This window comes from Callithrix jacchus, chromosome 13 (genome assembly GCF_049354715.1).
Source record: "Callithrix jacchus isolate 240 chromosome 13, calJac240_pri, whole genome shotgun sequence".
Taxonomy (NCBI): Eukaryota; Metazoa; Chordata; class Mammalia; order Primates; family Cebidae; genus Callithrix; species Callithrix jacchus.
The window spans coordinates 116888332-116915651 of record NC_133514.1 but is presented as its reverse complement, the minus strand read 5'-3'; the positions used below and the strand labels follow the sequence as shown (position 1 = coordinate 116915651).

The window sequence follows — 27320 nt, the reverse complement described above, 5'->3', positions numbered from 1 at the left end:
CCAAATATTGTCTCTATTTCACAGATGAAGACACGGAAGCCCACTGAATGAGATACCTGCCCCAGACCTGCAAGCTGTCAAGGGAATTTTGTCTCCCCTCAGATGCTTCCTCCTATAGCCTTAAACTCAGCCTCAAATGCTGGTGGGAGCTAGGGACCCAGTCCAGGGCCCTTTGAACCTGGGGCGTGGCTGTCCTGCCACACCCCCCACCCCAGGCCTCCGGGAAAGGGATCCGTTAGAGAAAGGCTGCAGTTCTCAGCAGGCTTCAGGGGAAGGGTGTGGACTGACCAGCGCTCTGCTCCCTGCCACCCCATTCTGCAACCAGAGTCGTTACACAACACTCCACCAGGGAGGGCCACGTAGGCCCAGACCAAGTGCGCCGCCCAGCTTGTCCCTGCGGACCCGGGACGCGCCCGGCGCTGCTGGGACACGAGTGGCCGGGCCGAGCCAGGCCCCGGGCCCCGGGAGGTGCGAGAGACCACGAAGCCATGGCCGTAACGGGCCTCCGCCACCGACCGCGCGCTCCGGAACAGCCCGGACACCATTGTTCCCGCCTGGCTGAGGCCGGGCGCCCCACACTCCCCTACGAATTAGGCATGACTCTCACCGCTGCCCCCGGTCCTCCCCGCCCAGCCCGTTCCCCGCTCAGGTCCCCCACCAGGGAAGGAAGGCCCACTAGGCAAGGCCCGCTTACCAGCAGCAGGCGCGGCGCCGGTTCCGCACCACGTGTTCCGGCCACGCCCCCCGGCACCGGCCCACCCCGCTGTCGCCCTGGCTACCAACCCGGCCCAGTCCGGAGGGCAGGCATCGCCCCGCCCCACCCCGCCCCCGCCACGCCCACCAATCCGGCCAGGGGCAGAGGCATGGCGTCACCCACTCCCCGCCCCATTTCCGTCCTGAGCCCTGTGCGGACGGCTGACGTCACCTCTCCCAGCTCCATTTCTGCCCCGCCCACCTATCCCGGCCTGGTCCATAGGGCTTACGTCACTCCGCCCCTCCCCGAAGACGGGCGGGGATATGGGCGTGGCAAGGGCTCGGATTTACCGGAAGGCACGGCCCCCAGGAGCACGTGTCCGGAGCTCTGGGCTTGCGCTGTGCTTGTTGGTCGCTCGTGGGTGGGCCGAGGGCCTGGTGCTTCAACGGTGGGGTCCGAGAAGTCGCCTGCAGTGCAGCAATGGCGTTCAAAACTGGAGGGGTCCTTATCCACTCCTGCGGGTCACACAAGCTCCAATGAGAGGTCGGTGTGTTTGTACTCGATTGGCAAAGGGTTCGCCAGCACTGTCACCGATAGTGGACATATTTTAGTATTTGTGTCCCATGACTCTAGGAACTGATGAAGGAAGCAGAGCTGGCACCGTGGTTGAGCGTCTGCGACAGCGCTTTCCTTTTTAATCTTTACAATTCTTGGGGTTAAAATTGTTATTCCCTGGTCTGCTCACTTTTCCAATGGAGTAGTCTCAAAAGAATTTGTTAAAACTTGTACCACTACTGGGAAGGGATAACATGGGGAGAAATGCCAGGTATAGGTGACAGGGGGATGGAGGCAGCAAAGCACATTGCCATGTATGTACCTATGCAACAATCCTGCATGTTCTGCACATGTACCCCAGAACCTAAAATGCAATATATGAAACAAAACAAAACAAACAAAAATCTTGTACCACTACCACATTTTTAAAGAGTGATTGCTCAGGGGTTATTTTTAAAAAATAAATTTAGGGCTGGACGCGGTGGCTCACGCCTGTAATCCCAGCACTTTGGGAGGCCGAGGCGGGTGGACCACTAGGTCAAGAGATTGAGACCATCCTGGTCAACATGGTGAAGCCCCGTCTCTACTAAAAATACAAAAAATTAGCTGGGCATGGTGGCGCGTGCCTGTAATCCCAGCTACTCAGGAGGTTGAGAAAGGAGAATTGCCTGAACTCAGGAGGCGGAGGTTGCAGTGAGCCGAGATCGCGCCATTGCACTCCAGCCTGGGTAACAAGAGCGAAACTCCATCTCAAAAAATAAATAATAAATAAATAAATTTAATAGTTGTAAGAGATGTGTAAGTTCCCACATAATGTAAAATGTTAAAATAAAATTACCTCCTCCCTCCTCCCCCCTTAAAATTTACATGGTTTGTTTCCTCTTTTATTTTTTATTTAATTTTTTTTTTTTTTTTTTTTTTTTTTTTTGAGACAAGAGTCTCTCTCTGACTCCTCGCTGGAGTGTATGGCGCAATCTTGGCTCACTGCAACCTCTGCCTCCTGGGTTCAAGCGATTCTCCTGCCTCAGCCTCCCGAGTAGCTAGGACTACAGGCATGCACCACCATGCCCAGCTAATTTTTGTATTTTTAGTAGAGACAGGCTTTTACCATGTTGGCCAGGATGGTCTCAATCTTTTGACCTCGTGATTCACCCACATTGGCTTCCCAAAGTGCTGGAATTACAGGCATGAGCCACAGCACCCAGCTTCCTCTTTTATTTTTTATTTCCATTCCACATCCCTCAGAGTTTCGTTAAATGTACCATTTTTATCTTTAAATGTCTTATTCATATCCCAAACATTTTTCTCTACAACAGAATATGATAAAAATTTAAATTAATATTTACTTTGCTATAACCCAATGAGATTAGGCATGTTCAGGGTGATATGGCCATAGACACTTACAACCAAAAAGCTATAATTAATTATTTAACTTTTTTCTTCTGGATTAAATTCTCATGACAATTATTAGTACATGAATGATAAAAAGAAAAAAACTAAATATATTACACACTTTGCAAACATTGCAAAAAGTAAACATTGGTGGAAAATACATCCTGTAATCATATCTTTTAGATAAATTAGTTCAAGTATCCATAAATGAGATTATTGCTGAAAAGAGACAGGGTTTGGTTTTAAAAAAATACATACACACACACACACACACACACAGCAAAAAAGTGATTTAGCATAGAAGCCATAACACACTACTGTTACCAAAATTTAATAGGTTCAAGGTAAGAATAAAGAATGAGCAAATAAGTTGTTGAGAACTTGTTAAGAGCAAGCAGATGCTTGAGCCCAAGTGAAAACATGAACGTACACTTGCAATACTCAATCAATGTTGACGAAAGTTGGTGAAATATTTCTCCTGTGAATCTGAATAAATGTTAAGAAAATACAAAACCAAAATTTACCCTTAATGTAGAACGCTGTTACTTGGAAATATGTTAGTTGTCGTTATTCCCCTGAGAATAATGCTGAGTCAGTACCTGATCAGTGTCCTTGATTAAGGAGTCATCTTCCAGTGACACCATGTGGCATTTCAAATTGTCCCTTTGTCTGGAGCATGCCAGGCTTCAAAAGTTGATGACGTACAGCATCAGGAACGATGCCTGGCATGGAGAAGGTGCCTCATAAGTGTTAATTACCCCTGTGCAGGGACCAGGACTGCTAGGAACAGGAGAGCTTGGCTGAGGTCAGCAGGTGAGCTGCACCACCCACATGCTCTAGGAAAGAGCCCCTGGAAAATTTGGGCAGCTGGAGGTTGATGCCCTTCAGAACTCTGTGAGTCCTGCAGTCTCCTTGCACCCTGAGTCATCTGTCTCAGATGGTAAGGTAAGCAGCTGGTATTGGAGCCTGTGTGCTCAGTTCTGACTCTCCAGCAGGTGGCCCTGCACGTCCATTGCTTCTTAAAGGATGCATTGCAGGTGGCTCAGTGGCAACAAATCTGAGCTAAAAGAGCGACATAAATGTGTTCCTATTTCTCTCTGCTGATTTTGAGGACAACAGGGATATTATGAGAGAAAACAAAGAAGTATGTGGAGGAGTGGCCACAGGTTAAGTATTTCAGAAAGAGAAAGGATGTGACCGTTCTTGGAATTTAGGGAATGCAAACATTGTAAAAGTCACTATTGATAACAGATCCACTCAAAAAAACAAAATTATTTCAAAATAAAAGGATTAGTTTAACATTATGTGATCATTCTAATAAAAACACCATGGTACAGCAACAACAGCAAAACATTAGCTCGTGCTTCTGATTGCTGAAATTTTTAGTTCTCAGCATGAGATGGAATTGAGTCTCCAGAATCTGTCATGTTTGTTTAACCAAACTTTTTTTTTTTTTCCTTTTGGAGATGGAGTCTTGCTCTGTTGCCTAAGGCTGGAGTGCAGAGGCATGATCTCAGCTCACTGCAACCTCTGCTTCCCAAGTTCAAGTGATTCTCCTGCCTCAGCCTCCTGAGTAGCTGGGATTACAGGCATGCACTCTTACGCTCAGCTAATTTTTATATTTTTAGTAGAGACAGGGTTTCACCATGTTGGCCAGACTGGTCTCAAAACTCCTTACCTCGAGTGATCTGCCTGCCTTGGCCTCCCAAAATGCTGGGATTAGAGGTGTGAGCCACCACGCCTGACCTGTTTAACCAAACCTAACTAAACGCACAGACAATGGGAGCATGCATTTCCATGGAAAACAACTCTTCTGGGAACAGAGACCACTTTGGAGAGTATAATGCTCCTCCAGAAACCCATATTCAGGAAAACAGTTGGAAATTGTGTTAGAGAATCCTTGCCAAGTAGGAAGGCCTAAAGAAAAAAGCAGAGTATAAGGAGATGAGGAAGGAACCACTACATATGGGTGTCACATTTCGTTAGCTGTAAGCGGTTGGTCAGTTCCAGTCCACTCTGCAGTTGGTCTCCAAGAGTCTTTCTGGCCCTGTGCTTACTCCCATGGCATCACCCAATCTAATGCTCCAGCTCCAAATGCTCACATTTTCTCGGACTGGCATATCCTCCAGGCCCTTCAAATATCAGCATGTCCAAAGCCAAGCTCTTGATTTTTCTCTCCTCCTGTCACCACTGTGGCAGGCAGAATGCTAAGATTCCTGGCCCTCCCCTTGGACACTGGTGGGCCTGACCCAGTCAGGTGAGCTCTTTGGAAGAGGGTGCAGAAATCATAGATGAGAGAAGTCAGAGAGATTTGAAGCTGCAGCAGATGTTCTCCCTCTGTCCTTGAGCAGATGCCACATTGTGGAGGGGGTCACATGGCAGGGAACGATGGGTGACTTCTGGGGCAAGTGCCTCAGTCATGTGAATTCTGCCAACAACTCAAATGAGCTTGAAAGCAGATTCTTCCCCAGTCGAACCTCCAGATGAAGACACAGCCTGGCTCACTCTTTCAGTAGTCTTGTGAGACCCTGAGCAGAAGGTCCAGCTAAGACTGGCTCAGATTTCTGAGCCACAGAAACTGAGACACAAGAAGCAGGTGTTGTTTGAAGCTGCAATGTAGTGATTTGTCACACAGTAATAGAAAACCAATACAACCCCCCAATGGCTCTCCATTTCCTTTGCAACCTTCCAGTGAGTTAGGGACCTGTTGGACTTCACTTCTGGGATGTCTTCATTTGCTCCGTCTCTCCATCCTCTTGGCCATTGCTTAGATTTGGGCTTCTCTCTTTGCCCAACTGGACCTCTGCTTGTCAGTGGCTGACATGGCCCCTGAATGAAATGCAGACATCCTCACATGGCATCTAAAGGCACCTCGATTCACCTAGACCCACTTCCATCCACATTTTCTGGAAATTTCCCTCTTTATTCTGCAAGTGGAGCCTCATAAGCCTACCAGGAGTAGGAAAATCCATGTTTTCTTAGTGGATTTTGCTCATCTATATATTTGAATGTGTTTCATGAATAAATAAAATTTTAAACTTGAATACCAGAATTATTCAGTACCTAAGGGAATCACGACTCAATCTCAATGTATTTCACATTTCAAATATCCTTTGTCATCAAAGTACCACCCGTGTGGTCAAACTTGCTACAGTTCTTATGGTAAACATATCTCACCTTAAATATATTGAATCCAGAATTTTTGAAATTGAAAAATTCAAGAATTGGAGATCCCTGCTCTATAAACTTTAACGTGGTTCTGAGGCCAATAAAACTTGTAATTGTTAATGTTATCTCATTCAAATGGTCAGGAAAGTAGACTGTCACCCACTGTAAGTCTTATATCAGTGCATACTTATTATTATTATTTTGAGACAGAGTCTTGTTCTGTCTCACCCAGGCTGGAGTGCAGTGCAATCTCAGTTCATTGAAGCCTCCACCTCCAGGGTTCATACGATTCTCCTACCTCCGCCTCCTAAGTAGCTGGGATTATAGTCATGTGCCACCACACCCAGGTAAATTTTGTAGGCTGAGGTGATCCACCCACCTAAGCCTCCCGAAGTGCTGGGATTACAAGCATGAGCCACCATGCCTGGCCTTCTTCTTTTTCTTCTTTTCTGTTTGCATATGTATTATTAAGCCCATATGTACTTTTGTTTGTTTTGCTATTTCTTTGATTGTATGCCAAATCTAATTTTCATGCTGTGGTGTGTGAGCTGATTAACCTGTATAGCTGGAACTTTTATGTCTTGTGTAGCAATTGTAATATGCAGACAGCAAACTTTTTTTTTTTTTTTTTTTTTGAGGCGGAGTCTCACTCTGTCACCCAGGCTGGAGTGCAGTGGTGCAATCTCGGCTCACTACAACCTCCTGGGTTCAAGCGATTCTCCTGCCTCAGCCTCCCCAGTAGCTGGGACTATGGGCACCCGCCACCATACCCAGCTAATTTTTGTATTTTTAGTAGAGACAGAGTTTCACCATGTTGGCCAGGCTGGTCTCAAACTCCTGACCTTGTGATCTGCCCACCTCAGCCTCCCAAAGTGCTGGGATTATAGGTTTGAGCCACTGTACCCATCCCCCCTTTTTTTAATAACTTAATTTTTTTTTTTCTTTTTTTTTTTTTGGTACAGACAGGGTTTCTCTGTGTTGCCCAGGCTGGTCTCAAACTCCTGAGCTCGAATGATCCTCCCACCTCAGCTTCCTAAAGTGCTGGGATTACAGATGTGAGCCACTGTGCCTGGCCTGACCTCCTCTTAACTGGATGGCATCTGCAAAGACCTTATTTCCAAATAAGGCACATTCATAGATTCTAGGTGGACATTACTTTTGTGGAGACACTATTTGATCCAGGACAGATATACTTATTTAAATACAACTCACATGATTTTCATGTGAAATGGCTTCCACATTCAAACACTTTCCACGTTTGTACAGCTGCCATGCTCTGGGCCTTTGCTCCTCGGGTCTCAGCTGTGGCATCTGGTGTGCCAGCGTCACTCACCACCAGTCCATCCTACTGTATGGGTGGGAGACAGATGCCAGCTTGCCTGGCTATGCACCTGCTGCATGCGGGGTGCTGCAGAGGCACTTTATGTGTATGGTACTTAGGGAACTGAAGCCCCAAGGCTTTATCTGTAAAAGTGAGATTTAATTTTTTAAGACTATACTTTATTTTTATCTCAAAGACCCAGATCTGTCTAATGTAGAAACTAATAGAATCCTTTCCAGACAGAGGCACTGACTCCAGTGCATTTTCTCAATCAGTTCCCATGGGGCCTTAGTTGTAGTTAGAATTCATGCCCCTCCACTCGCCTCCCCCAGGTTGATGTGAAGCTCATGGCTGATGCCGATGCCAGTGCTGCTGTCTGTGGATAGCTGGTGTCTTTCAGTTTGTGTGTCCCCAGCCACAGTGGGTATGAGTTCTGGCCTAAGTGACAGCATCAGGATAGACAAAGGACTGCAGGGACCAAGTGACCCCTGGATTCCTGCTTCACCTCATCCTGCCGCAGTTCCCCCGGTAAGTTGTGTGTCTCTGCAGAGAGCATTTATGAGCAGAGGAAGTAGGAACGTGCTCTCTGTTAACAGATTCTCCAGAATCTGTTGCTCTAAATAACGGCTTGTACATGTGGACAGCAGAACACCCTGCAGGTAGTAACTTCTGTGCCTAACAAATAACTGCATGTTTTCCAATTCCCAGCCAGGAAGATGCTTTGAAAATGCGATTGGGAGCAGGTTGGGGAGGGTAAGGCAGCTTCTTCCTGGCTCTCTGTTGATCTGCAGTCTTGTCCCCCACCCCACCCACCCAGCCTTTACTGCAGGAGGGGCTCCGTTAGGGTCAGGACCAGGCCCAACATATTTACTGAGCCTCCCTGGGTTACACTTTCAAGCAACCAGGAACGGAGAAGCACACAGGTAGCTAAGGCTCCCAGGGCTCCCCAGGGAAGAGCTCTCACAGTGAACTGGGAGTGTGCACTGCGTGGACGGTCCAGGGCTCCCCAGGGAAGAACTCTCACGGTGAATTGGGAGTGTGCACTGTGTGGACAGTCAGCCCCTCTGATGACTGGCAGCTGCCAAGGCACCCACACCATTCAGGCCTTTGCTCCCTGCTGCTGTCATTCTGCTTCAGTTTCTACCTGGATACTTCATTTTCTACATCTCAGGTTGAAGTTTCTCAAAAGAGAGCATGTGACTCCTTTAGCAAGTCATCATTAGAACTAAAATTCCCCAGCTGTGCAGGACAGTCACTCCAGGCTCTCCCCAGGCCACCAGGGCCACGAGCCCAATCCCACATGCTGATGGCTGCCTTTGGGTCTGATGCTCATCTGGCACAACTGCACAGCACACAGCACGACCATCTGTGCTTGGGGACCCCCTAGAGCGTTGTGGGCATGTAGGGCCCTCTGGGACTTCTCCCAGGACAGGGGCTGCACAGCTGGCAGACCCCACAGAGCCTGCAGGACAGCTCAGCTCACAGGACACATGGCTGGAAAGGCCTTTTGGCCATTTGCACTGGCTCACTAGGAAGAGTGCTGGAAAGAAGCAGGCAGCAGGAGGCAGAGGTTTCCCATGCCTTCTTCCTCCACAGCTTTGGAATTGGGTCGGGACTCTCTCCTTGCATTTGTAAAAACAGAGCTATTTTTATTCTCTAGTTAAAAGCTGTCGCTGCACTCAGTGCATGCTTCTTGATTCCGTGGTCCCCAGGCAGCATTTTTATCCAAGAATCTAGAGGGGCCGACTGGGCAGAGAAGTTCAAGCAGGCAGTTAAAAAAATGGAAATGAGCATGTAGAATTAAGCCCTTAAAATCTTGTGACTCACTCCTTTGAAGGAACTGCAGTTATTCCAGTGACTACCCTCCACCCAAAACAGCAGCAGCAGCAGCAGCAGCAAATCCTAGTCTAAACATTTTTTAATGAGTACTTCTTGCTCTCTTGTTCAGAACAGTTATATAATACCTTCTACGTTAAAGAAAGTCAATTTAATGGATTCAAAAAATTGGCTGCAATCTCCTCCAATTCTGTGAAATCTTCCTGGACTACACCACAGATTTTCATGTTCAAAAAGCTCAAAAGAGCTTCAAAATATAACGCATTGCTTTTTCCACTAGAATTTACAGGCTTTTTACAAAGGTCAACAAAAGCATCATGGAATGAGAGTAAGTCTCAGTGTGGCTGTGGGTAATGATCAGATCTGTCATTCTGGCTCCTTGTCTTGCATTGCCAGGTCTGCGCTTTCTGGACTGTATGTTCTATGTTTTACTGCAGTTATTTTTAGCCATATATATGTATGTTTTTTTTACCAGAGATAGAGTCTGGCTGCCATGTGTCTGAATAGGAGCCTTGTGATCAGCTTAACACTGGATTTTTCCTTTTAACATTTATCTTTTTAGAGATGCATTACTGTTGATGTGTTAGAGTGGCACATAGATTTTCAAAATACAACATTTTTGGAAAGACTGTTCTGAAAAGTCACTGTGTGTCACGTCAGCACAGGCTCCAACTGACACTGAACTCCACCTCGAATCCTGAACTAGCCGCGTGCCCGGCTCTACGTGAATTTGAAGAGAAAGTGAACAAATGAATGGGTGGATAAAGCTATTCTTTCTTTGCTTCTTTCCTTCTCTGCTTCAGATCTTCCTCTCAAGCAGGTTTATAGCCGGAGGAAAGTTAAAGTACTTTCTCTTTCCCCCACTCTTCCCACACTGGCAAGCAGAATTATATATATACAGAGAGATTACATATATAAAATATGTATTATATACCCATGTATATGTACGCATATGTGTATCTATATGTATTTATATAGGCTGAAAAGGCTTGAGACTCAAGGTTATAGTTACTCATAATCTGAGACTACACATCTGGATAAACGCATAAAACTCTGCGTTTGCAGGTTATAAATATAAATATAGGTAATCTAATTCTATCCAAGGCAAAAAAAGATGTATAATCCCTGCCCCCTGTAAAACTGCAACACAGTTCAAAATTTTCGCCCTATGTATAGTCTCTGGACATAAGGACAGAAAGCCCCTTCCTTGATTCAGGTCCAGGTTTTGAGATGCTGGACCAATCACCAGTGGGGTGTGAGAGCTGTTGAAACAGCCTCCGCATGGTTCCAGTTTTCAGGTATACTTGGATTGACTCCTAAGATTGTATATGAAACTAAATTGAAGTTACTTCCCTCGAGGTTTCTTGCATTCATTAAATCTAAGGAAAATGCAGAAATGCTCTTTAAAAAGTATCCCTGCACTTTGCGAGGCCTAGATGGGTGGATCACCTGAGGTCAGGAGTTTGAGACCAGCCTGACTAATATGATGAAACCCGTCTCTGCTAAAAGTACAAAAATTAGCCCAGCGTGGTGGCGCTCACTTGTTGTCCCAGCTACTCAGAAGTCTGCGATAGGAGAATCACTTGAACTCAGATGGCAGAGGTTTCAGTGAGCCAAGATTCTGCCACTGCACTCCAGCCTGGGTGACAGAGCGAGATGCCTTCTCAAAAGAAAAAAAGTACCGTTCAAAAATTGTAATGCTTAGCAGTTCACAAAGTACGTTGCATTATTCATTTCATGTGATCCTCAGAGCAAACCTCAAGGCTGTATTTTTCCCTCTAATCTGCTACCTTTTTAATTACTTTCATTTAACCTGCATGTGTGCCAAGCTGAGGGTGGTGGCTGAGAAGAGGGACTGTCTTGTCTATAGCTGTGAAAACGTCCTTGTCATGCTTGCCACAACCCTGACAGGCGACTGGACTCATGAAGTTTTGTCTTTTATTGAAAAAAAAAAAAAGTAAGACTCTCAACAAAAAGTTAACTTTGGCAGAATTTCCAAAATATAGTTTAATTCTCAAAATGTAGGTTCATTTTCATTTGGTGTTTCTAAGCACAGTTTCACAAAGTCCCTCATTCTCTGTATTCCAAAGAGAGAACCACGAACTTCTTCAAGAAAGCAAGATGGTAGCACTTCATTTGTAGTCACAGGAGGGCTCTGAACACATGAGCAAGAGCTTAAGTCATGCTGTGGCCCCTCACATGGAAGGAGATTTCAGGAAGCAGAGAGATTGGAAGCGGACAGCTGCCCCACAAGCAGCACAGGGAGTTTTGAGAATCCTGGGCCCTCACACATGCCTCCCGATGCCTACAACGGGAAGGCCTGAGATGAGCGGGAGGGGGACTGGTGGCCAAGTTGACTTGCTTTTTGCATGTGCATTGTATTAGGACAATAGCTTGAATAAAATTTTATTTTTATCTTAGTCATTTTCATCTTTTCTAATCTACTAATGTATGTTAATTGCCATGCTGTTGTGAGCCTCAAGCTAATTTTGGAACTTTGCAACTAATAATGCTGATTGAGATTTGTCACCTACCAGGTGACCTGTCAGGATTCATCTGTGAGCCTGGGGTGAACCTTCTGGATTTTTATCATTTCTACATGCTGCAAGAATGCCATTATCCATTTCTCATTTATATTTTTAAAAATCCAAATATTTGAAGATTATGTTTACTAATTAATCAGGAAAAAAGCTTGTTTAAAATGTTGAATCTTGCTTGTCGTCACTCCTCATCTTGCATGGATTATGTAGAAAAGAACCAAATGCTGAATTTAATTATAAACAACAACACTTGTTGCAGTTTACTTCAGATTTAAAATAAAGGGACTAAAACATAAGGAAAACATGTGTGCTCACATGAAATTATACTCATTAGTCAATGACCTGCAGTAGATTTCCACCAAAACATCTCTCATGTGCTGTACTTAGTGTTTCGTGATGTTTTTTATAACATCACTTATTTCTAAGCCAACGTGGTTTATTCTTCTGCAAGTAAAGGCAGTCAGGAGATGATGGTTTCAATTTTCCCTTTTTTATTTTTAATTAATTAATTTTTTTTTGAGACAGTGTCTTACTCTTTTGCCCAGGCTGGAGTGCAGTGGCATGATCTCAGCTCACGGCAGCCTCCACCCCGCGTTCAAGTGTTTCTCCTGCCTCAGCCTCCCGAGTAGCTGGGATCACATGCATGCACCACCACACCTGGCTAATTTTTGTATTTTTAGAAGACGAGATTTTGCCATGTTGGCCAGGCTGGTCTCAAACTCCCGACCTCAAGTGATCTGCCCACCTCAGCCTCCCAAAGTACTGGGATTACAGGTGTGAGCCATTGTGCCTGGCCTAATTTTCCCTTTTTGATGGACTGACTTTCCAATTACCTTTCATTTTCTTAGCTGAGAAGAGAAGACATTCATCATTTCTATACCTTTTATTGGCAGTTAGAAGCTATTTTCCCCACTTACTTTTTATGTGAGAGGAGAAAAAAACACTACCCTGTTTCAGAATATAAACAGCTTTAAAACCCTTGATAAGCAATGGGAAACTGAAACCATCAAACGTTTCTGCAAATATCCAAAGTTCTGTGTGCTTTCGGCGATAGCAATCTACCCAGAGCCGGAGGAACGGAGGAAAGCGGGGGGCAGGCCGAGCACCAGCCCACACTCTGTGCACCGTGTGCTACCACACAGACTCCACAAAGGGAGAGTGGACATGCTCATTCCTTCTTCGGACATAGCAAAATAACCAAATGCGTGAAGACACGTTCACTTATGTGACTGCATTTTCTGTTTGCGTTCAAATATTTGGCACTGTCAGTGCCCAAGTGAGGTTTTCAAAACAATGTTTGGCTCGGAAACATCACTCACCATGAAATCGAAGTCAAAGCATCGTATTACTTCTCCTGGACCCATTTGCTCTAAGGTCTTGCCTTTAATTAGGAAACGAAAGCCGCGCTGAACAATCCAGGCAGAAACAGGCAAGTGGAGGTGTTTTCTCTCTCAGTACCTTATGGTCAGCCACACCCTGGAGACTTGGCTTATCAAGTAATTTAGCTCCATGTATTTTAGGTGCCTGGGGCTGGGGTGACAAAATGCCACAAACTGGGTGGCTCACAAAGCCCAGAAACCTGTTGTCTCCCAGCTCCAGAGACCAGAAGTCTGAGGTCCTGGCACTGGCAGGGACATGTCCTCTCTGCAGCTCTAAGATAGAACCCTTCCTCCCAGCAAGCCTCAGTGCTCCTTGGCGTGCGGCCAGGTCACTGCAACCTCAGCTCTGTCTTCACACGGCCTCCGTCCCTGTGTGTCTGTGTGCTTTTCATCTTCTCATAAAGACACCAGTCATGGGTTCAGGGCCTGCCCTCATTCAGTATAACCTCATTTTAATGAATTGCCTCTGTAAACGACTTTAATTGTTTCCAAGTAAAGTCCTGTTCTGAAATCCAGATGGATGTGAATTTTGGGGTGTGCTATCCTGAGTCACCTACTATTCACATAGGGTTACAAAGCACATTCTGTGATCCTGCCCTCCTGAAAGCCACTCTGACTCAATCTTCCAATGGCTCCTGATGGCGTTGGGCTGTGTCTCCACCCAAATCTCATCTTGAATTCCCACGTATTGCGGGAGGGACCCGATGGGAGGTAATTGAATCATGGGGTCAGATCTTACCCATGTTGTTCTCGTGAGAGTGAATGAATCTCGTCAGATATGATGGTTTTAAAAAGGGACATTTCCCTGCACAAACCCTCTTCTCTCATCTGCCACCACAGGAGATGTGCCTTTCACCCCCCGCTGTGACTGTGAGGCTTCCCAGCCATGTGGAACTGTAAGTCCATTAAACCTCTTTCTTTTGTAAGTTGCCCAGTGTCAGGTATGTCTTTATCAGCAGTGTGAAAACAGACTAATACAGCTCCTATGCCCAACCATGTCTCATGTTGCAGAGTCAGCCAGACAAATGCTAATGGCGGAGTTTAGAGCAGCTGAAGTTTACTGGTAGTTCTAAAAGGAAGAAGAGAAAGAAAAAGAGGAAGAAAAATTGGGGGGAAATGGAAGGAAAAAAATGCTTAGTAGAGACCAGAAATTGTAGCCGGGAGATGACAGTGCAAGCCCCTAGCTGTGGAGCCAACTCTGGGCACAGCAGCCTGCCCTGGGCCAATGAGTACCCCGCTCACCCACAGTGTCACAGGTGAGTTGCATTAAGCCGCATATTTGAAGCTTGCTGTAAGGTCTTACCTTGAAAAGTGTGAGTGAAATGATGTCCGAGACCGGGTCTGGAAATGCTAGTTCCGTGGGACAAGCGGCAGATAACTGCCATTCATTCAGAGTGTTGGGAGCAGGTCCGGGGAGTCCTGGCACAGACAGCACAGAACGCACAGCCTCTTTCAACCCATTGTCTAGAGCCTCGTGGCTGTCGAACATGGGAGTCCCTCCCTGCAAGGCCTAAGAACACAACCAGTTGTCCACACACGAGGAAGCAAGGATGGCTTAACAGTGATGCTTGATTGATGATTGATTAGCACCAGAGAGAGCCCAAGCAGTGCTAGGATATTGAAGCCAAGTCAGAGAAGTTATCTACTGTGAAATCAATAACATTTAAGGTACAAGGCTCCTCCTTCTAAATAAGTACCCACTTTTGTGCCTCATTGTTTATGTGTAGTTTTGCGTTCCTTTCCTTAGGGCAATCTCTAAACTACAAAACCTTCAGGCTGTGCAAGCCTGGATCCAGCCTTGGGCTAATTAAGGACAGAGCTGCTCAGGAACATCAGGCAAAGACAGTTAAGGCACCCCAGCCCTGGCTTCCAGCTGCTGCCACAAATCATTGCCCAGGATGTCACATGGGCCCAATTCCAGAGGCTTCTGCTCTCTCCTGATTCAAGTCACACTGTCTATTCTCAAAAACCATTTAGCTCTTTGATGTACTTAATTTGATAAAATAAAATTTAAGAAACCATTTGTGTCAGCAGCTCCACTGCTACTTTTAGCTTAGGATATTGATGATTGAGAATTATCTCAGTCCATGGTCAATCTCTTGGAAAGCTTTAAAGCGGACAGCCATATGCCCAGAACCCCAGAAAGTCGCAGCAGGAACGTCAGGATGCTTGAGCCCCTGGGGTGTCTCAAGCCCAGTAGGTTGAGGACTGTCGATAGAAATCCAGGCCTGCTTTCTGGAGTGTGGTGGGTTGTTAGGATGGGGTGTCTGGGAAGAAGCTGGGGAGCTTTCTGTGCACTTGAAGTGATGGGTCGGGGGTTTTGGGCACATGAAGGAGCCAGGGAGGCAGCTGGGCATGGGCGGTAGGGTTTCTTCTCCCCATCACTCCTCTTTGGGGTGCGCTTTTGAGATGTGTAAGGAAGGTTTTCCTCCTTTTGGAACTTTGGGTCCAGTGAGGCCTTGGAGTTGGGAGTGGGCATGGCAGGAGCAGATGGGGGTAGGAGTGGGTGGGGGCAGGAGCAGGAGGGGGCAGGAGCAGGTGGGGGTAGGAGCAGGTGAGGGCAGGGGTGGGTGGGGTGTACAGGGAAGGAAGGAAGGGCTAAGGCTGTGGGCAAGGCTGGGGGCCCGTGGCCAGGGGAGTGAGGACCAGGCCCAGGCAGAATTTGCTTTTTCAATTGACCATGAGGGCGCTGCTCTGGGATGCAGTGGGGCCTGGGCTGGGGAGGCAGCCACTCTCCTGCTTGCACCCCAGGCCAGCAGCACTCTGATACTGCAGGGCTGTGAGTATAGGGAGCACCCACCTCAGCCTAGAGGGGATGGTGGTACCCTCAGGTGCTGGAACTGACAGGAGGGCCAGGAGACCTGGGGTCAGTGTAAGGCCCTGAGCCACCCCATTGGAGACACTGAGAACTAAGAGGAACTTATGGGGTGGGCCGGTGTATAACCTCCAGCTGACTGGAGCGCTGCGTGGCTAGAACGTGGTTGTGGAGAGGATGTGTCCTCACCTCTTAGTCATGGTTGGCTAAGTCTGGAAACACACAGGTAACTGCTATGATCTGAACTTATGTATCCTCCCAAAATTCGTGTGGTGAAGCGTAAATCCCCAAAGCAATTGTATTTGGAGGTGGAACCTTTGGGAGTACTTAGGTTGTGAAGGTGGAGCTCTTATGAAGGGGATTAGTGCCCCTAGGAGGGGATGAAGAGACCAGGGTGCTCGGTCTTCACCAGCCAAAAGTACAAGAAATTGGCCATCTGTAAATCAGGAAAAGAGTCCCCACCAGAGCCAGGCCATGCTGGCACCCTGATCTCAGACTTTAGTCCCAGAACTGTGAGAAATTACTGTTTGTTGTTTAAGCCACCCAGTTTGTGGCATTCTTTTAAAGCAGCCTGAACTAAGACAGAAATATTAATATAAACTTATCTTTCCATTTGGTGCCTTAAAATTTCCCTCAATACAACTGAAGACAAGTTCCCAATTAAAGATTTTATTGAACAGATGGGCTCAGCTGTTAAATGTTGCAGGTAATTCTGAATAAAGTGTTATTTCTCTTTAAAACACGTTTCTACTGGATGAACATAGGCAAGATAAATGGAGTCATGAATTCAGGCAGGTAAGCTGCTCATGGATTATTATGCAGGGTTTTAACCTGTGAACAGTTGTTGTTAGTCATAATTCAGGGTCATTCTTCATCGTGCCTCTAAAAAGAAAAGCAAATGAATCAGAGCTTGGCTTTCTGGACATGAAGAACTCATTCTTAAGTTAGCCCACAGTGGAATTTCAGCTCAATTTTGAAAGGATTCCAATATCCCTCTAAGTCTGCTGAAAATCCACAGGAGACAGTGGAAAACCCATTTGCATTTAGCACCTGTGCTTGCCTCATAACTATGTATTATTATGATCTCTAGATGTCAAAAGTACCCAGAGAACTTTCCTTCCTTTGGCCAAATAAAAGGCAAATAAATGATGCATGTACAGTGTTAGCTTTCTGTAGCTACTGTAACGAATTAATATAAACTTAGTGACTTGAAACAGGAGAAGTTAATTCTCTTACAGACACTGAGTCTGAAGTCTAAGGTCAGGGTGTCGGCAGGGCTGGTTCCTGAGGCTTCAGGAGAGGATCTACTTCCTTGCTTCTTTTTTTTTTTTGAGATGGAGTTTCGCTCTTGTTACCCCGGCTGGAGTGCAATGGCGCGATCTCGGCTCATCGCAACCTCCGCCTCCTGGGTTCAGGCAATTCTCCTGCCTCAGCCTCCTGAGTAGCTGGGATTACAGGCACGCGCCACCATGCCCAGCTAATTTTCTGTATTTTTAGTAGAGATGGAGTTTCACCATGTTGACCAGGATGGTCTCGATCTCCTGACCTTGTGATCCACCCGCCTCGGCCTCCCAAAGTGCTGGGATTACAGGCGTGAGCCACTGCGCCCAGCCTACTTCCTTGCTTCTTCTGGCTTCTGACAGCCACCCAGATTCCTGGACCCTGTGGCCCCTCCCTCCATCTTAAAAGTGCATCACCCCAAACTCTGGCTCCATCTTCACACCTATTTTTTCTGACTTTGACTGTTTGATGTCCCTTTATTCTAAGGGACTTTGTGATTACAGTATTGTGTCCACCCAGATGATCCAGGATAATTTCCCATCTCAGTCTCCCATCTTTCACATCATCACCTCTGCAAAGATTCCTTTGCCATATAAGGTAACACATTCACTGGTTCCAGAGATTAGGACATAAGTATCTTTGAGGAGGAGGGGGGTCACTATTCAGACCCCCACACTGTGAGGTATTCGTGGGAAAGTCTGGGAAATGAGCAGTCAGTTCTCAGACCCATCCTGCAGTATCCCAAAGGACCACTGGGGGGTCTCTTGCTCCCGCACAGTGGGGTTTTGCTTGGAGGGGGGATTGCTGTTCACTTGGCTTGCGTTAATAGAAAGTCTTCCTTCTCTCTTTCCCGTCCTCCTCCATTCCTCTCTCTGTTAATAGCCACCTTGTTTTATGTGTGTGACGAGATGTTACATGAGACTCCCTGTGGCCCTGGAGTTTTGACGGAAAGCGCTCCGACCAGAATAGAATAGGTCCAAGTATTCTCATATCTCAGCGTGAGGGGCTACAGCAGCCAGCAAGACTTGCGAAGGAGACGCCCAAACTGGCTTCTGCCAGGGTTAGCCCTGCACCTCTCCCCAGTCCCCTGGTTACCAGCAAAGCTAAGACTATTGACAGAGGTTGTCTTAGTCCATTTGGGTTGCTTCAGCAAAAACACCACAAACTGGGTGCCTTATAAACAATAGAAGTTTGTTGCTAGCAGTTCTGGAGGCTGAGAAGTCCAAGATCAAGGTGTTGGCAAATTTGGTTCATGGGTGGGGCCTTCTCACTACTTCCTCACATGGATGAAGGGGACAACAAGCTCCCTTGGGGACATTTATCAGGGCACTAATCCCATTCATGAAGACTCTGCCCTCATTCCCTATCTCCTATTCCCACCACATTGAGGACTAAGCTTCAACATATGCATATTTGAGAGGCACAAACCTTCAGAATATGGCAGAGGTTGGAGGCAGGTGAAGCGAATCTCTGGGATGAGTCGTTGGGTGCTAGAATTTGCTCTCCTCTGGTGGAACCAGGGCATCACCAGAGCCTCGCTGAGTGACGAGCGATGCACACAGTCATTTACTCAACAGATTTTTGCTAAGTTCCCTCTAATCTGGGCCCTGGAAATATATTTGCACTCGTGGATCTATATCCTTGAAGAGGAGACAATATTAAATGACAGAAGTAAAGTGTATTGTATGTAAGGTAATAATGAGTTCTAGTGAGAAAAAAATGTAACAGGGAGAGGTAGAGAAGGTGATTTTTGGGTACAGGCCAGTAGGAAGTGACAGAGGGAGCCACCAGGTCTTCTGTGGGAAGAGCATTCCTGTGGGCGCAGTGAGTTCAAAGGCCATTAGGTGGCCGTGTGCCCAGGGTTGCCCAAGAACAGCAGAGGAGCCTGCGGGGCTTTCACGGAGACAGTGGGACAAAGAAAGCCAGGAGCTGGGACCGCGAAGCCACCGAGGGCAGATCCATAGAAAATGGTGAGGACTTGAGCTTTGTTTACAGGCAATGGAAAGCCATGAGAGGGTCTGAGCAGAGGACTATCTGTTCTTGAGTATGAGCTGCAGGAAGACAAGGGTAGAGGCCGGCTGAACAGTTAGCTTCCTGTGAGTAGAGATGTGAATAGGGGGCAGTGTGTGGGGACAAGTGGTGTGGTGACCCTGTTTGTCTTAGTTTGACCTGACTCAGAGTTCACTCTGTAAACAACCTATCTCCAGAGCATTCCTCAAAAACAGTCAGTAGCAATTGTTTAACATTGTATCCTCCTGAGGTGGAGGTAACATTTAGGACCTACAAGAGGTTGACAAAAAACTAATGAGTAAGATGACTACAGAGGATGTTGAAAAACTCCAGCATATTTCTGGGAATTGAGAAAGCCATACACAGATGCAAGGGTGTGTGCAGGCCCAGAGAAGACCTCAGGGGGCTCTGATGTCTCATCTCTGGCTGATCTTGAGGCTCTGCACAGGCAGCAAGTAAAGACTGAGACAGAGCTGAAAGTTGCCTGCTAAAGAGACGTGCTCTAACAGTGGTTGTACATGGTGAAGCATACAGACTTCACAGAGTTAGTCCAGGAAACTCATTAATCACACAAATAGCAACAACAACAACAAACAAAACAACACAACTTGGGAATAAAAGAAGACTCTTAATTCCAGATCTGACACACTATATTATTCTAAAGGTACAGCTTTCAACAAAAAATTCAAAACATGTAAAGAAGCAGGAAGGTATAGCCCATACACAGAGGAGAAAAGAAAAAAGATATCGACGGAAATATCTGAGGAAGCCCAGATGTTGAACTTACTAGACAAAGACTTTAAACCAACTGCTATAAATACACTCAAGAACTTAAGGAAACCATGTCTAAAGGATTAGAGGAGAGTATGAGAATGATAGCTCAGCAAACAGATAATACAAACTGATCAAAACCGTAAAAAAGAACAAAAGGAAAATTCTGGAGTTGAAAAGTTCAATAACTGAAATTAAGATTTGACTACTAAGGCTCAGCAGTCGATTTGAAATGGCAGAAGAAGGAATCACTGAGCTTGAATATAGGACACTGAGATCATCCAGTCTGAGGAACAGAAGAAAATATGTGTTAGGTAAAATGAAAAGCACTGTTGAGACCTGTAGAACACACTCAAGCACACCAATATATGCACGACGAGAGTGCCAAAAGGCGAGGAGAGGGGAGAACGAGGCAGGACGAATATTTGAAGAAATAATGGCTGAACACTTCTCAAATTTGATGAAAACACTAATCTATACATCCAAGAAGCTGAGAAAACCACAAGCTGGATAAACTCGAAGTGACAAGTAGAACACATCATAGTCAAATTGTTGGAAGATAAAGACAGGATCTTGAATGCAGCAAGAGAGAAGCAACATGTCATATGTAAGTAAGTCATCCTCAAAAAGATTAAGTTTCTCCTCAGAAACTATGAAGACCAGAAGGCAGTGGAATGATGGATTTACAATTCTGAAAGGAAAACACTATAAACCAATAATTCTATATATGGCAAAAGTATCCCTCAAAAGTGAAGGGGAAAAACAAGACAGACCCAGATAAACAATAAGGAAATGTATGACTAGTAGACTTGCTCTACAAGAAATGCAAAAGGGAGTCACCAGGTTGAAGTGAAAGGACATGAGATAGTAACTCAAAAGCAAATGAAGAAAGAAAGAAGGTACAAGTAACTACCATTTATACATTTACAAAAATATACTTATATACAAATATAAAAGCCAGCAGCACTGCATTTTTGATTTGTGACTCCTCTTTTTTCCTATAAGATTTACAAAACAAAAACACAGAACCATACAATAATTATAAAACCATGTTGATGTGTTTATAATGTATAAACATGTAATTTATGTGATAATTGAATAGAAAAGAAGAGGAGAGAGTGGAGCTACATTAAAGATTTTATATGTGATTGAAACTAAGTTGGTAGTAAATGACACTATTGTCTTAAGATATCATTGTCATCTCTATGGAATCCACTAGGACAATAACTTCAAAAAATGCACACACCACATGTTGTGGGGAAGGGGAGAGAGAAAAAACAGCGTGGAAATTAAAGTATTATGCTACAAAATATCTAACACAAGAGAAGGCAGTAATAAATAAATAGGGGAACAAAAATGCTATAATGCATATGGAAAATGAGTGGTAAAATGGCAGATATAAAGCCTATCTTATCTGTAATTATATTAAATGTAAATAAACTAACCACTCCACTGAAAGGCAGAGGTTGGCAGAATGGGTAAATAAGTATGATCCAACTCTAAACTGTCTATGAGAGAGTCACTTTACATTCAAAGACATAAGGAAGTAAAAAGTAAAAGGATAGAAAAAATTATAACATGCAAACAGTACCCAAGAGAAAGATGAAGTTGCTGTACTAATATGAGACAAAATAAGTTTTATGACTTTTTCCTATGATAAAGAATGATATGTTATAAGATTAAGAGGGTAAATCATCAGAAAGATGTAACAACTGTAAACATAAACCTGCCTAACCACAGAGCCCCAAAATACATGAAGCAAAAATGGACAGAACTGCAGTGAGATGATACAGAGAGTTCAAGAGTGAGACTTGTTTTTTTTTTTTTTTTTTTTTGAGACGGAGTTTCGCTCTTGTTACCCAGGCTGGAGTGCAATGGCACAATCTTGGCTCACCGCAACCCCCGCCTCCTGGGTTCAGACAATTCTCCTGCCTCAGCCTCCCGAGTAGCTGGGACTACAGGCACACGTCACCATACCCAGCTAATTTTTGTATTTTTAGTAGAGACAGAGTTTCACCTTGTTGACCAGGATGGTCTCGATCTCTTGATCTCGTGATCCACCTGCCTGGGCCTCCCAAAGTGCTGGGATTACAGGCTTGAGCCACTGTGCCTGGCAAGAATGAGACTTCTAATGCACTTTCAATAACGGACAGACCAACTAGACAGAAGATCAACAAGGCAACAGAAGACTTGAATATCGTAAAATCTAGTGAGACCTAACGGACATGAATGAACACTTGGTCCAGCACCGGCGGAGTACACATTTTTCCGAAGTATATTCTCCCAGCTACATCATATGTCAGGTCATAAAACGAACCTTAGCAAGTTTAAAATGACAGTAATTATACAAAGTGTGTTTTCTGCCCACAACGGGATAAAATTAGAAATCAATAAAGGAAGGAAATTTGGAAAATCTGTAAGTATTTGGAAAGTAAATAACATACTTCTTGATAATCAATGGGTTAAATATAAAGAGTCACAAGGACATTTAGAAAATATTTGGAAACAAATTAAATCAAATGTACAACATGCCAAAAATTATGGGATGCAGCTTAAGCAAGAGCTAGGGGTGAGGGGAAGAGCGGCTGTAAAATAGCAGCATGAGGGCGTTTCCTGGGTGTCAGAACTATATGATATCCTGATTGTGGTGGTGGTTACACAAATCTATACATGTGTTATAATTCACAGAACAGTACACATTTTCACACAAGGCCGATTCTGTTTTGCTAATTTAAAAACAAAACTGTACATGCTAATATCAGAATTTGTACAGATGATTATTATGTATCTTCCATGATAGGTGTTCTGCAAGACCTTCATTGAAGAAGAGCTCTTTAAAGCTCCTAGCACCAAGTTTTACGCTCTCTTCAGTCATGCAAATGGAATATGTGATTTAATTAGAGGGAAAAAAAGTAGGAACAAGATAGGGATACCTACCACTACTACTACTGCTACTCATTACTTCTAAACAACATTGCACTGGAGGTCCAAAAATAACTGAAGACATAAGGATTGGAAGAAGGAAATAAAAACATCATTATAAGCAGGGGAGGAGCGAGACCAAGAAATGGAGAGGAAACGGATCTTACCCCTCCTTCTCCAGTGCAGATGTTCTGGTCTGAGGCTGGCCTGAGCCAAGAGAGGAGAGGATTTGTAATGAATTCTGGAGTTCTAATGCTAAACAGGACTAGAAGCTTTGCTACCGAAAAAAGAGGCTATTGTTTAGCACTGAAAGTGACTAAGCTATGAGAGTTGCCAAAAATGTCAGGAGCCAAGAATATTAAAAACGCGAGATGTTGTGAACAAAGAGGTCTGCTTTCTGATCGCACCATAATAAGACAAGCTAATTAAGTATGCCGATGAGATGTTCACGCCCTGATATGATAAAAGCAAGCAAGAGCCATGGAAGGGAGGCCAGGACCTGCTCTGCAGCTTCCCTGCCCGGTTCCCTCCACTCCTCAACACAGAGGGCCGGGAAACACAGGCAACTTCCCAACTCAAAGTAAACTAAAGCAACACCTACCCTGCCTTGGAATTTACAATCTAAGACAGCATTGATGTGAAGGGGCATGTAGGGCTTATGGACAGCTAAGCAGGCCTCTCCATTAAAACGGGAACCCATTAAAGAAAAAGGGTCAGTGCATTTGGCAGGAGGCATGAGTGAACAAGGGGAAAATGGCATGACAGAAGGAGAGAAACTTGGCAGTGAGGCTGGAAAGGGAGACACAGGGCATGTGGAGGAAGGCCTCTAGGGAATTAGATGATCAAGGTATTGAGTTAATTGATCTATGCAGATGAAAGTCCATTTTTTTTTTTTTTTGGCTAGAGTTACCTGATTACGTGCATTGAGGGACATTTGTTGTATGAGATTTTCTTCCTAACAGTGTACCTTGGCAAGCCTGTAAAACATTGTTTTGAAACTTAAAAACAAAAAAACCAAACCAAACCAAACAAAAACCATAGCTGTCATATCTTAGTTGCGATCAGAAGAGCCATAGTCCATGCTTGATAGAGAATCAGTTTTTTGTTTTTTGCTTCACAGAGGCAATCATGCTTTATCAAAGACTCTTTCTCTTTACTGCTTGATATTTCTATTTATTAAAAAACAAGTTTTCTAACAGGGAATCAAACAGATATTTGTATACCAATTTTATAGCAGCACCATTCACAGTAGCCACAAGGTGGATGCATCTAAAATGTGCACCTACCGAGGAATCAATAAGCAAAACATGGTGTATACAGACAGCGGAAGGTGACGCGCCTTAGGAAGACAGTTCTAATGACGTAAGCATTGCGTAAAGGTGGTGTGTACAGACAGCGGAAGGTGACGCGCCTTAGGAAGACAGTTCTAATGACGTAAGCATTAGGTAAAGGTGGTGTGTACAGACAGCGGAAGGTGACGCGCCTTAGGAAGACAGTTCTAATGACGTAAGCATTGCGTAAAGGTGGTGTGTACAGACAGCGGAAGGTGACGCGCCTTAGGAAGACAGTTCTAATGACGTAAGCATTAGGTAAAGGTGGTGTGTACAGACAGCGGAAGGTGACGCGCCTTAGGAAGACAGTTCTAATGACGTAAGCATTGCGTAAAGGTGGTGTGTACAGACAGCGGAAGGTGACTCATCTTAGGAAGACAGTTCTAATGACGTAAGCATTACATAAAGGTGGTGTGTACAGACAGCGGAAGGTGACGCGCCTTAGGAAGACAGTTCTAATGACGTAAGCATTGCGTAAAGGTGGTGTGTACAGACAGCGGAAGGTGACTCATCTTAGGAAGACAGTTCTAATGACGTAAGCATTACATAAAGGTGGTGTGTACAGACAGCGGAAGGTGACTCATCTTAGGAAGACAGTTCTAATGACGTAAGCATTGCTTAAAGGTGGTGTGTACAGACAGCGGAAGGTGACGTGCCTTCGGAAGAGGATTCTAATGACGTAAGCATTGCGTAAAGGACAAATACTACATAATTCCACCTATGTGAGGTTCCTAGAGTTGTCAAATTCATAGAGACACAAAGTGAAGTGGTGAGTGCCAGAAGCTGAGGGGAAGAGAATAGGGGAGTTGGAGTTTAATGGGTACAGATTTTCAATCTGTGAAGATGAGAAAGTTCTGGAGAGGCTCATATAACAATGTGGATGCACTTAACGTCTGTATACTCAAAAATCATAAAATGGCAAATTTTATGTCACATGTATTTTACTGTAATAAAAGAATCATATTTTACAATGGGGAATTATGTATCCTACAGTCACTTGTTTTATTAAAAATTAAAATAAAAAAATATATAATGTCATTAATCTATTTATGAGCTGCTTTCATGGTTCATCCTTTACTGACTTTTCTCTCCTTTACTCCTCCTTTCAGTGCCCAAATTATCTAGAACGTTTATCAAAGTGCATATTGATTCAGGAAGTCGTGACTGCCTTTCCTCCTTTGATGAAGTGCTACTTAGTGAGGTGAAAGTTGTAATTAGTGGTAGGATATAAGCAGCAGGCCTTAAGAGAAATGAAAGGGCCTCGGGTCTGGGTCATGTCTGCAGCAGAGGTATCCATGGAAACCCTGTGGAACCAACGGAATTGTAAATTTGTTTACCAACTTCTCCTGAAGTGACTTATCTTTTGTGGTGTTGTCTTCCACAGGTTTGCTATCTGCAGGGAAAGTACTCTTTGGAAGGGCTTCCTGCTGATTCTGAATTTCAAAGTAGTTGAGTGAGAAGAGCAGGTGGGACCCTCTTCACTGCCATCCAAGGACCAGTACAGTGCAGCGGGCTGGATGTTGAGTCCAGGAGGAATGAGAAGTCCCCCATTAGTGGGAGGACCAGATTTGCCTCTCTCTCTCTCTCTCTCTCTCTCTCTCTCTCTCTCTCACACACACACACACACACACATGCACACACAGTTAAATACCACGAGGAAGTGTTAGAAAGTGCTGGGGGAGGGAGGAGTCAGGTGAGCCCCCAGGAGGTGGTACTGAAGGTGGTCTTGAAGCTTGAGCAGGGGCCCAGGAATCAGGGAGAATCAAGAGTTCCAGTGAGAAACATTGAGGAGCTGACAGAGACCATGGGGACTGGAGGGCTCTGTGCAGGAAATGGCAGGAATGGCACTGGCTGGGAGCAGTTCGTGGGGCAATCAAAGGAGCCTGGCCGGCTTCCTTTTCCAGGAAAATAACTCATAGCTTGAGAGAGGCAGGATTAGAAGAGGCCAGCCTAGAGGATGCAACCCGGGTCTACAGAGATTACACAGGAGTTGAGCAAATGGCAGCCTTAGGGGAGAGGAAGAGACGTTGTCGTAGTGACCTAGACAGGACTTGCACACTGGGTGCGAGGTCTAAGAGGCCAGTGATCTTCCCTTTGTGTCCCAAAGCACTGACTGATGGCAGTGTTCCCCCAAAACTAAGTCAACATAAAAATAATTCTCCACTGTAAGTCAGGTGCGAGGGAGTAGATCAAATCTAGCTTCTCATGATGATTATCTTATTGCCTTTCATGAACCATCCAAAGTCAAATGATTTTAAGTGCACACTTTAAAAAATATTTTGAGTTTTGCACCATCCTTGTGCCTTGACATTGTAAGTGTGCTTCCAATGCCCATTTAAGATTCATTTACCATCATGTGCCATCACAGAACTGTAAATTAAAATGAGATACCACTGCACATCCATTAGAATGCCCAAGATTCAGAACGCTGACACCACCAAAGCCTTTGAGGATATGGAGCAACAGGAACTTTTATCCATTGCTGGTGGGAATGCAAAATGATCCAGCTACTTTGGCAGACAATTTGGCAATTTCTTAGAAAATTAAACGTATTCTTACCATATGATCTAGCCATCATGGTCCTGGGTATTTACCTAAATGAGGTGCAAACTTATATCCACACAAAAACCTGCACATACATATTTATAGCATTCATAACTGCCCAAATCGAAAAGCAGCTGAGAACTCCTGGAGTAGTGAATGGATAAATAAGCTGTAGTACCAGCAGAAAACCAAATATTATCCAGTGGTGAGATCAATAACCGATCAAGCCATGAAAAGACATAAAAGAAGCTTAAATGACTATTCCTAAATGAAAAAAAGCCAGTCTGAAGAGGATGCAGGCTGTATGATTCCCTGTGAAAAAGATGAGTGGTTGGCAGGAGTTAGTGGGGAGGGTGAGATGAGTAAGTGACATGTAGAGGAAATGTAGGGCCATGAAACGGCTCAGGTTCTGGATCTGCGTTTGTATCTGTAGCTGTAACTGTGACTGTATCTGAGTTTGTAACTGTCACTGTATTTGTATCTTTATCACTGCATCTAAATGTATATCTATAGCTGTAGCAGTAACGGTGTCTGTATTTAAAACTTTATCTGGGTCTGAAACTGTATCTGTGACTGTAACTGTGTCTGAAACTGTATCTGTGACTGTAACTGTGTCTGAAACTGTATCTGTGACTGTAACTGTGTCTGAAACTGTATCTGTGACTGTAACTGTGTCTGAAACTGTATCTGTGACTGTAACTGTGTCTGAAACTGTATCTGTGACTGTAACTGTGTCTGAAACTGTATCTGTGACTGTAAGT

At 44.8% G+C, this 27320-nt stretch overlaps 2 protein-coding genes across 4 annotated transcripts in view; one reads left to right on the top strand and one right to left on the bottom strand.

Moving 5' to 3' along the window:
* CNDP2 (carnosine dipeptidase 2) overlaps positions 1-3576 on the bottom strand; it is a 27360-nt gene extending 23784 nt beyond the window's left edge. For 2 of the 3 annotated variants that reach the window (XM_035271355.3, XM_008979993.4), the window contains exon 1: positions 695-733. The gene's annotated coding sequence lies outside the window, so the exon portion shown is untranslated. Of the gene's footprint in view, positions 1-694; positions 734-1044; positions 1210-3240 lie in introns of those variants that run through there. The other variant, XM_008979994.4, reaches the window with a different exon arrangement.
* Positions 1097-27320, top strand: LOC144576519 (uncharacterized). The gene is made up of 6 exons (XM_078348271.1): positions 1097-1237; positions 3410-3586; positions 6042-6156; positions 7463-7658; positions 13726-13781; positions 25400-27320. Exons 4-6 carry the CDS (start codon positions 7485-7487, stop codon positions 25470-25472), a joined length of 303 nt encoding a protein of 100 aa, XP_078204397.1. The 5' UTR covers positions 1097-1237; positions 3410-3586; positions 6042-6156; positions 7463-7484; the 3' UTR covers positions 25473-27320.

Excerpts from the sequence above, each read along its gene's own strand:
- LOC144576519 (XM_078348271.1), top strand. The coding sequence starts at position 7,485 with ATGCCGATGCCAGTGCTGCTGTCTGTGGATAGCTGGTGTCTTTCAGTT. Across the intron at positions 7,659-13,725 it reads ATCCTGCCGCAGTTCCCCCG|GAGATGTGCCTTTCACCCCC; the intron begins GTAAGTTGTGTG and ends CTGCCACCACAG. Across the intron at positions 13,782-25,399 it reads CTTCCCAGCCATGTGGAACT|GTTTGCTATCTGCAGGGAAA; the intron begins GTAAGTCCATTA and ends TGTCTTCCACAG.